This window comes from Agrilus planipennis, unplaced genomic scaffold (assembly GCF_000699045.2).
Source record: "Agrilus planipennis isolate EAB-ADULT unplaced genomic scaffold, Apla_2.0 scaffold41, whole genome shotgun sequence".
Classification (NCBI taxonomy): Eukaryota; Metazoa; Arthropoda; class Insecta; order Coleoptera; family Buprestidae; genus Agrilus; species Agrilus planipennis.
This window is the reverse complement of record NW_020442445.1, coordinates 109345-119616: the sequence shown is the minus strand read 5'-3', so window position 1 is coordinate 119616 and position 10272 is coordinate 109345. Positions and strand designations below refer to the sequence as shown.

Genomic DNA, 10272 nt, shown 5'->3' with positions numbered 1-10272 from the left:
ATATGTATAACTTTTTTATATTTATTATCAGGAACAGCAAAACAATACTTCAACGAAGAATACTGAAAACTACGAATATAGTAACTTTTGTTATAAACAATTAAGAAATAAATAGTAAATATTCAACTTCAAAGGAACTATTTAACCTGAAATAATAATGACTACATGTATAATATGTTTAAACTTCCCTTTAGCATTAAAAATAAATGAGAAGCATTTGTACTCATTTTCATCACAATCTTTAAATATTGTTAAAATTCTAGACCACAGTGACATAGAAATATTTTTAAAACAATACGTACAATATTTCTATATACATAAACTACATATTTGTTATCAATAAAAAACAACGTATCGTAATAACTGCATTAACAGTGTTATTAAAACAATTAATAAATAAGTACTATACCAATTTTCTCAACAAACAAAATAAATTAAATTGATTTTACAAATATATTTAGGAAATTCTAGCAACTGTTCTGAACGAATTTTGTTTGAATAGTTTTTTGTATTAAGTACATAATTCCAAAGAAAAAAGTCCTATGCCACTTTTATGAGTATTTTGTTATGGGCTAGGATGTGTTTAATTTTCCATTTTCCTTTTCTTTTTAATTGCAAAATTCTGAGGATGTCTATAAGAAACGTGTTTTCTTAGAGCATCTCGGCTACGGGATACATGGGAACACGAATGACAAGCATGATATCCTTCCTGATGAGTTTCAAGATGAACTTTTAAGTTGTACTGATTGCTTAAAATTTTCCCACAGAAATCACACTTGTAAATCAATTCCTTTGTTAATTTTTTTTGTGGCTGATTGATGGTACATGTTGGTTTCATTTCCGGTTTGAAAGACACGTTCTGTTTAAAATCAGCTGTAATATCTGAAAAAAAAAATAAATTTATCATCATAAAGTATATGCAAAACGTGATATTATCGTCAGATACAGAGAAAATTTAAAACGCTTAAGATAAATCTAAATAACCACAATTTCAAATAGTATTTCAGTAATGAATCGTTAGAAATACGGACATTGGCAGTAAATTAAAGTTATGCTCATGTTTTATTTATGTTGACCGTAATTTTCTCTGATTACAATTAGCAATTAAAAACAAATTCTAAGCTCATCTACGAATAATTTGTTTCTTCAAAAAAAATTTGAAATATTAATTTATGTATTTTACCTTTCTTCAAAGGTTCGTCAATTCCTGGATGTACAGTGGGTGAAATTGTTTCAGGTTTTACAATATCTCTACTATCATCTTCTCCTTCTGTCCATTCTGGATAAACCTTATTATTTTTACATTTCGTTAGATCACAGCCTTCTATAGGATTGTCGCTACTGCTTTTGAAATTATTGTTACCTTCGAATGCCACCTGTTCGTTTGAGTACAGATTGTAATAATCTGGAAACTGGGAAAATTACATACTGGAATTACATTATTATCGGTTTTGGTATTTGAAACGATAGTACCTTTAGATCACTTAATCCTTGTATTTTGAGGAATTCCGCTACTGATAACAGCCTGGGTATTTGGGCACTTGTTACCAAGCATTGACCATAGTAAATGTACGATATAATGGCCTTTAGATCGTCATATCTTATGTTATGAAGAACCACTATCGGTTGTTGATTTGTTGGAGTATTCTGAAGAATTTGAAAATTAAAATGTAATTAGTCTTTTTAAATACAACACTCATGAGCAAAAGATAATCATTTTGTTTAGAGTTAATGTATACGTATTTATATTTTATTATTTATAGCAGTAGGGAATATTTCTCTTAAATTAGTGATTCTGTAGAAAATTAATTCCGATTTAAGGACATGCGTATATCTGATGCCTTAATTAATACACAAATAAACCTTAAGTCATTAAAAAAATATGTGAAACACTTTTAAGTAAGGAAAAAACAAAAAACGACAGTAATTTTAATAATTTGTAGATTAGGTTTGGGTAGAATAACATTTTCTCAAATATTAAAAATACCTGAAATAACTGCAGAAAGTAAGTGCTACACGATGCTAGAATAAGTTTGTGGACCTTGATGCTTTTCCCTTCTGCGGACAATGTGGCGTCTGTTAAAATTTCAGCGTCTAAAAAACGAGGCAAATTGTAAGCCAAAGTGCTGCCGTGATAGTGCCATTTGAGAACAAAATTTTGATGTTCCATTGGTTCTGAGCGATTTTTTTAACAATTTCGAATGCGCAATGAGTACTACACAACACACTACAAATAAAAAACAACTTCGTGCCCGGACAAAATGAGCAATTTTCTCGTCTAGCCGGGAAAACAAGTGTCCATAATTATCCAGGCTTTGTCTATTTATAAAACAACTGGAAAATAAACATGTGCCAGGGATTTCGCTCAACTATAAATATATCATTTGTGTTTGATAATACTATTGCAAAGGCACGGGTCCTCGATAAACACTTGAGTACCTTTATATGCTTACAATTTTATTTTAAAGATTAATTTTGTCTGAAGGCCAAAAATCCAATCACAAGTACGTGTTGTAGATTTACGTAATTTAAATTAAAATATTTACGCTAGCGCAGATGAACTTATATTTTTGAACTGCTGGAATAGCGAATGTTCAAAACACTTCCCAACAAATCTAGTCCAATCGTAAAGTAAAGACAGACTATTATGCCTTAAACATCAAGACTATGATCAATTTGAATTTCAATCATTGAAGTATTTACTCAAATAACGAGCACGCCGTTTTTTATTAGATGTTTGAAATTTACCAACTACTTTTAGGTATGTATACCTAGGCATGTTACCCTGGTTAGATTGTATTAGTTTAGAATATTTTAAAATCGATATATAAATCAGCAGAAATGCAGATATAAAATAAATATGTTATTTATAATATAAAAACTAATTTATAATTTTTTGATCTAACTGAATCAGCCCAAAAATTTTTTTGTTTTGAAATAAACATTAATAGAAATAATTAAATTCAATGAAAAAAGGCTAACGGACTAATTGCATCTAGGCCCAAAATAAACGGAAATAATTGTAATTGTCTCTCAAAATGATTATTGTCACACGTGAGACATTTCTCCAATTTTTGGAGTTCTGCCAATGATAGGCTAAGGGTGGGGGGGTAGGTAAAGGGGCCGTCCTTTAGGTGCCTTTAGTTTTGGTGGCTTCCAAATTTCAAGGATTATTTTCAATTAGATACCAAATATCAAATAAGTCCAGTAAGCATGAGGCAGTTGCAACTCTGGAATTAGAAGCGCAGTATGTATGCCAAATATAGTACAATTATACTAAATGGTAAAAGATACAGCCTCATGGTGCATTAAAAATAGTATTCAATAAAAAAGTACGCACTTTCAAAACGTATTTTCATTTTAACTCACTGACTGACTGTCAGTTTAGAACCTATAGAATACTTTTCGTTGACCTGAAAGTTTTAAATTTGTTAGGAAGACGGATCTCATAACACGATTAAGGAGAAAAATTCGAATTTATATATGAAGTAATAATTTCTAACAAAATAAATTTGAATAAACTAAGTTATTCTATGAAAGCTGTTTAAAATCCGAAACCGAATGATCCTACAAAGCTTTTAAGATAATTTTTTATGATTTCCAGGGCGTGAAATTCACACACACACTTGTCAATTGTTTTTTTGAACAAAATGTCATTATTTCAAATGGAAACGTTTCTTGATTTTCTCCACTTTTGCTGATCATAATGTTTGAATATTACTGTAGATATCTAAAGTGTTGAAACGTATCATTAAAAAAGTTTTATAAAAAGATTAAGAAAATTTTCCGCTAAATCTTTGGGAAGGTTAAATTACATTTTAGTCGTAACGTCGTAGTTGTGGAGTAAGTATCTATACGTTGAAGCGGTGGTTTCCAAGATGTCGGAAAAAGTGGTAGTTTATCGAGAAAACCAGCATAACTATTATCATTATTATGAAATAGTAAATGCAAAAGATCCTCCAAAATCTTTGCATCCCAGAACTGCTCTTACCGATTATAAGAATAGAAATATAGTTTCTTTACATTCGCTTACAACCGGTAAAAAAGCCCAGATTCAGTATCACAGAAAAACACAGGAGATCAGAAAGAGACTAGATTACCAAGACGATGATAAAGAAAATATAATCACGACAGATTTTGAATGCATTAAAAAATCAGAAGAATGCAATGAATATGGACAAAGTGGAAAACATTATTACCCACAGAATGATAACAAAAATGGAAAAGTGTCCATGAAACCAGCGCAGACAGAGAAACCACGTTCCTCAAATGCAAATCTTAAAAACGAAATAAGAATTAATAGTAATAATGAAAAGAAACCTGTACAAAATAAACCTCAAATACGAACGTCTAATGAACAATACAAACGACAGCCCCAAAAGGAAGATGTTCCCAAGTCAGTTCGAGTACCCAGGCCACCAATAAGTGCTCCAGTAACCAAAAAAATTGAAAGTATTCCCAGACTATCAAATGCTCGTGGTGGACCCACAAAACCTCAATATCTTTCTGTACCTCCAAACACTGCACCCGTAAAACCTATTCTCAAATACGTGAATGCAAGGGAAGATATAAGAATATCGTCCGAAAAAAAGATATCCTTTAAGGATGCATCTAATAAAGAAGCAAATGACTTGCCAAAAGACCAAGAGCAAGATGAAGAAACAAATAGAGTTACTAGAATTTATAAAGTAGATATGCGACGTGTAACCGTGAGAAGAAACATAAATGACGACGATGCTGACCATAATGATGAATTATGGACCAAACCGGACAATGCTGATGTTACGTGGATTGAAGACGAATCAGAAAAATTGAAATTTTTAAATAAGAGAAAATTCACTGAAAGTTTTCAATCTTCGTACGGTAAAAATTTAATATTCAATACGCATTTTGTTTTTTTCTTTTACGTTTATCTTCTTTTGCAGATGGATATGCTATTGATAAGCTTTTTTATCCGTACATAGAAGTATGTTTAATAGACGACTAACTCTTCTGTACTTTTTTACTAATTATACCAAACTTTTATTTTAGGATGTAGTTACGTACTTGAGAAGGTTGGAGTACAAATACGTTCTAAGAAACAGTCTCTTTGGTAATCGACCAGAAAATGGAAGTCCACAAACCAGAATGCTTGCCATTAACGTGATGTTGCGCCTAACAGTAAGAAAAAATTAGTAAAACGTTGAATGACAGTTTGAAAAAATAATTTATTAACTAACATTTAAAGAACAAGACAAACAATTAAGAAAATGTACTAAGTGAAAGATTATACGAAATAGTTACAATCATTTCGTGACACTGTAGTTTCTTCAGGGAGAAGATAAAGAAGACAATAAAATTAAAAATAACTACAAATATTTTTAATGACTAATTTTGGTAGAAAGTGGGAATTCTGAGAGAATATGAAGCTTCAAATGTACGTACTTCAAAAGAATATTTACGAAAAGGTGTATACGTGGATTAAATTACGCAAATTTAAACGAAAAAAGACTAACTTATGCCACAAGATGAAACGATTTTGAGTGGATTATTAAAAAAGTTACGAAAAAAAAACGACAACAACAAAAATTGTTCTGTTATTAACTGCAGAGTTCGAAAAAGTGAAAATGCAATTCAACAACGCTTTTAATCCAACTGGATTTTTGCTGGGCCAACATAATTCTAACTAAATCCATCAAAAATTTAGAAATATAATGATTTTTCGAAGAAATGAAATTATTTTTTTAAATGCTCAAGAAACATTAATTATTTAAATTGGTCACTGTTCACTATAAATCAACAAAAGTTTTTACATATTTATGTATGTAGCTGAACTTAACTTTGATTAGGTCCAACATTTGAGATCGAGACAATGAACTTATTAAGTTATTATTATAATGGATCCAGCTGTTTGAGGGATTACAATCCCTAATCCGCATCTATACAATTAAAAACATTTAAGCATATATTTACATATTTACATAAAATCATCCAAAATTATTTGTTAATCGTGAAACACAAATTCTGTTTCTGTTTATTAATTTCATTCATTTTAAATTTTCAGGATCTCAAACGAATTTCGCTGGGGACATTTTTAAAATCAGTTATTTTATTCGATAATATATTACACATGAAACTTATTGCACCAAATAAACAATTATTAGTAGGACTGGTGTGCTTGTGGCTTTCTACTAAAAACGAATGCGGGATTATTCGAAAGGTAGGATACGTAAAAAAATAATAATAGGCATATATATATACATAAAAGAAGTGTATACCAAAATGTCTTCTTACAAAATAATGCGTATTTGTAGGCATCAGAAATAGCTCATTTAATAAGCGACAGGTACACAGTGAAAGAAATATTAGAGATGGAAATGGCAATTCTGACTTATTTTAAAGGAGATTTTAATTTCCCGGACCCCACTGATTTTATCGCTTATATTATTTATAAATGGTTAGGATTTGAAAGTACGGTAAGTTAAGTTAATCAAGACGATTTTTTTTAACCACAATCCAACATTCAAGAAGTAAAAATAAAATGCATAAAGCGAGTGTTACTAACCGTCATTCAGGCATTTTGTACTCGAAAAGTACACTGCAGTTCTTTAAGAATTTTGACTACCCTCCCCCTTTTAAACGCCCCGTAAAGTTTTGCTTTAAACCCTCCCCCCTCTTAAACTTACAAAACATCGCTTGTTACAATTTTCATCGACTTTGCAGTAATAGTAAATAAAACAGTACATTTTTATCAACTATCAATACATTCAACATGCCCAGCCTTTTGGATGTATTATGTGATCTTATTCTAATTAAAAAATATGTAATGCTACGTAATAAAAAATTATTATTTTATTAATTATTATTAGGTAATTTTTGATCTTTCCTAGTTTCTCGCATTGATAAGTCTGATGTTTGTGAAAATATATAGCTTGCATCGTTTAATATTTTCTTCAATGTTTTATTCTTTGTAAGCGAAGAAAAAGTATAATTATAACAAAAATAAAAATCAGGGAAAAGTAGATAAGTTGTATTGGAAAACTGGGAATTATCAGGAAAATGTAACATCATTTCTGTGTGTTCACGCTATTAACTAAAAAAATCGGTTGTCTGTAAAGTCGGTTTACTGACGATAGTTGAACGTGACAACGTCATAAGAAAATACTGATGGAATGGTTTCATTTTTCAAAAGCAAAATTTTAATTTTATTTGTTTGATAGATATTTTGTATGGATATAAAGAAGGAGGTAAATGGAAATGTATTATTGTATAGCAGCTGTCCACGCGGACGCATCGCTCACTCAAGTAGGAGAGAGACAGATGTCGAACGCAGCCGAACGCGGAGGCCGATTGTGCCTCTTTGTCGCTCGTTCCGCGCTCTCGCTTGCACTTCAAGCCTTAAATGGAACGCCTCAGAGCGAGGTAACGCCGCATGAGTCATGTTTTTTCGTGCGTGCAACCGGCTCCATCGAATTATAAGACGTTGTCACGTCAAAATTTTGATTTTTTAATCCCTATAAATGAGGCATGACTTTTTTAACCCTATTGATAAATCCAGATATCAAAAAGATACCCTTTAGTCGTATCGTATACATCAATTTTCCGACGATTAATTATTTTGTAACAATGACCATGGTATTTTTTTTCAGGTATTTAATCATATAGTGAATTACATTTTAATTTGCTTTTGCATGCATAGCGGTTTTAGTACCGTCTCTCCATCACATCAGGCTGCAGCAGTAGTTCATTTGGCATCACAATTTTTCACTAAGAACCACGACATAAAACCATGGAGCGTTCTGTCGGGATCCGCATGTTATTATAGCGAAATTGAAATAAAAAATGTACAAGTTGTAATGCATAAACAAGTTATAAAATTTACAACTTCCAATTCTCAGTTCTATCCGTATACAATGTACTCAACCGCTGATAAATTAAAACTGAGCAGCATACTTGCAAAAAAGATAGAGAAACGTTCTAATTGATTCAGGACCTGTTGTGTAAACACTTGCGCTGGCGCTTTTAATGTGTGACCTAGATATAAATAAGTAAGAATAATTGCGTTATTAATATTTTTAAGTTTTTCTTTTCTGTATGTGTGTTCATTTTTTTAATGTTTGAAAAGTCTTAATATTTTTTATTACATTTCTGTTTGTAAGGGAATAAATCTGTAGTTTCTTCAGGGAGAAGATAAAGAAGACAATAAAATTAAAAATAACTACAAATATTTTTAATGACTAATTTTGGTAGAAAGTGGGAATTCTGAGAGAATATGAAGCTTCAAATGTACGTACTTCAAAAGAATATTTACGAAAAGGTGTATACGTGGATTAAATTACGCAAATTTAAACGAAAAAAGACTAACTTATGCCACAAGATGAAACGATTTTGAGTGGATTATTAAAAAAGTTACGAAAAAAAAACGACAACAACAAAAATTGTTCTGTTATTAACTGCAGAGTTCGAAAAAGTGAAAATGCAATTCAACAACGCTTTTAATCCAACTGGATTTTTGCTGGGCCAACATAATTCTAACTAAATCCATCAAAAATTTAGAAATATAATGATTTTTCGAAGAAATGAAATTATTTTTTTAAATGCTCAAGAAACATTAATTATTTAAATTGGTCACTGTTCACTATAAATCAACAAAAGTTTTTACATATTTATGTATGTAGCTGAACTTAACTTTGATTAGGTCCAACATTTGAGATCGAGACAATGAACTTATTAAGTTATTATTATAATGGATCCAGCTGTTTGAGGGATTACAATCCCTAATCCGCATCTATACAATTAAAAACATTTAAGCATATATTTACATATTTACATAAAATCATCCAAAATTATTTGTTAATCGTGAAACACAAATTCTGTTTCTGTTTATTAATTTCATTCATTTTAAATTTTCAGGATCTCAAACGAATTTCGCTGGGGACATTTTTAAAATCAGTTATTTTATTCGATAATATATTACACATGAAACTTATTGCACCAAATAAACAATTATTAGTAGGACTGGTGTGCTTGTGGCTTTCTACTAAAAACGAATGCGGGATTATTCGAAAGGTAGGATACGTAAAAAAATAATAATAGGCATATATATATACATAAAAGAAGTGTATACCAAAATGTCTTCTTACAAAATAATGCGTATTTGTAGGCATCAGAAATAGCTCATTTAATAAGCGACAGGTACACAGTGAAAGAAATATTAGAGATGGAAATGGCAATTCTGACTTATTTTAAAGGAGATTTTAATTTCCCGGACCCCACTGATTTTATCGCTTATATTATTTATAAATGGTTAGGATTTGAAAGTACGGTAAGTTAAGTTAATCAAGACGATTTTTTTTAACCACAATCCAACATTCAAGAAGTAAAAATAAAATGCATAAAGCGAGTGTTACTAACCGTCATTCAGGCATTTTGTACTCGAAAAGTACACTGCAGTTCTTTAAGAATTTTGACTACCCTCCCCCTTTTAAACGCCCCGTAAAGTTTTGCTTTAAACCCTCCCCCCTCTTAAACTTACAAAACATCGCTTGTTACAATTTTCATCGACTTTGCAGTAATAGTAAATAAAACAGTACATTTTTATCAACTATCAATACATTCAACATGCCCAGCCTTTTGGATGTATTATGTGATCTTATTCTAATTAAAAAATATGTAATGCTACGTAATAAAAAATTATTATTTTATTAATTATTATTAGGTAATTTTTGATCTTTCCTAGTTTCTCGCATTGATAAGTCTGATGTTTGTGAAAATATATAGCTTGCATCGTTTAATATTTTCTTCAATGTTTTATTCTTTGTAAGCGAAGAAAAAGTATAATTATAACAAAAATAAAAATCAGGGAAAAGTAGATAAGTTGTATTGGAAAACTGGGAATTATCAGGAAAATGTAACATCATTTCTGTGTGTTCACGCTATTAACTAAAAAAATCGGTTGTCTGTAAAGTCGGTTTACTGACGATAGTTGAACGTGACAACGTCATAAGAAAATACTGATGGAATGGTTTCATTTTTCAAAAGCAAAATTTTAATTTTATTTGTTTGATAGATATTTTGTATGGATATAAAGAAGGAGGTAAATGGAAATGTATTATTGTATAGCAGCTGTCCACGCGGACGCATCGCTCACTCAAGTAGGAGAGAGACAGATGTCGAACGCAGCCGAACGCGGAGGCCGATTGTGCCTCTTTGTCGCTCGTTCCGCGCTCTCGCTTGCACTTCAAGCCTTAAATGGAACGCCTCAGAGCGAGGTAACGCCGCATGAGTCATGTT

The 10272-nt window shown here is 30.9% G+C and overlaps 2 protein-coding genes and 1 long non-coding RNA gene across 4 annotated transcripts; 2 read left to right on the top strand and 1 right to left on the bottom strand.

The window, feature by feature from the left end:
* Window positions 1–39: 39 nt before the first annotated feature.
* Window positions 40–2374, bottom strand: LOC112906396 (zinc finger and BTB domain-containing protein 14-like). 2 transcript variants are annotated; one of them, XM_025980421.1, is made up of 4 exons: window positions 1988–2374; window positions 1474–1647; window positions 1184–1376; window positions 40–882 (listed from the first exon to the last, which is right to left on the bottom strand). In XM_025980421.1, the coding sequence occupies exons 1-4, from the start codon at window positions 2168–2170 to the stop codon at window positions 584–586; spliced, it is 849 nt and encodes a 282-aa protein (XP_025836206.1). In that variant the 5' UTR covers window positions 2171–2374; the 3' UTR covers window positions 40–583. The 2 variants fall into 2 exon arrangements, with proteins under 2 accessions (XP_025836206.1, XP_025836205.1); XM_025980420.1 differs by having other exon boundaries at window positions 43–882; window positions 1184–1412; window positions 1988–2373.
* Window positions 2375–3714: 1340 nt separating this feature from the next.
* On the top strand, window positions 3715–8147 carry LOC108733614 (cyclin-A1-2-like). The gene is made up of 6 exons (XM_018464856.2): window positions 3715–4863; window positions 4926–4966; window positions 5032–5160; window positions 6044–6199; window positions 6294–6455; window positions 7629–8147. Exons 1-6 carry the CDS (start codon window positions 3879–3881, stop codon window positions 7962–7964), a joined length of 1809 nt encoding a protein of 602 aa, XP_018320358.1. The 5' UTR covers window positions 3715–3878; the 3' UTR covers window positions 7965–8147.
* A 28-nt stretch (window positions 8148–8175) lies between these two features.
* LOC112906395 lies at window positions 8176–9528 on the top strand. Its single transcript, XR_003232319.1, has 3 exons — window positions 8176–8265; window positions 8893–9048; window positions 9143–9528. It is a non-coding gene; the product is annotated as an uncharacterized LOC112906395 (long non-coding RNA).
* Window positions 9529–10272: the final 744 nt, after the last annotated feature.

What these genes read in the sequence shown, in the direction of transcription:
- LOC112906396 (XM_025980420.1), bottom strand. Translation starts at nt 2,170, where the DNA reads ATGGAACATCAAAATTTTGTTCTCAAATGGCACTATCACGGCAGCACT. An exon ending in ACTTTCTGCAGTTATTTCAG is followed by an intron (nt 1,648 to 1,987) that starts GTATTTTTAATA and finishes CAAATTCTTCAG; the next exon opens with AATACTCCAACAAATCAACA. An exon ending in TGACGAACCTTTGAAGAAAG is followed by an intron (nt 883 to 1,183) that starts GTAAAATACATA and finishes TTTTTTTTTCAG; the next exon opens with ATATTACAGCTGATTTTAAA.
- LOC108733614 (XM_018464856.2), top strand. Translation starts at nt 3,879, where the DNA reads ATGTCGGAAAAAGTGGTAGTTTATCGAGAAAACCAGCATAACTATTAT. An exon ending in AAGTTTTCAATCTTCGTACG is followed by an intron (nt 4,864 to 4,925) that starts GTAAAAATTTAA and finishes CTTCTTTTGCAG; the next exon opens with ATGGATATGCTATTGATAAG. An exon ending in ACGTGATGTTGCGCCTAACA is followed by an intron (nt 5,161 to 6,043) that starts GTAAGAAAAAAT and finishes TTAAATTTTCAG; the next exon opens with GATCTCAAACGAATTTCGCT.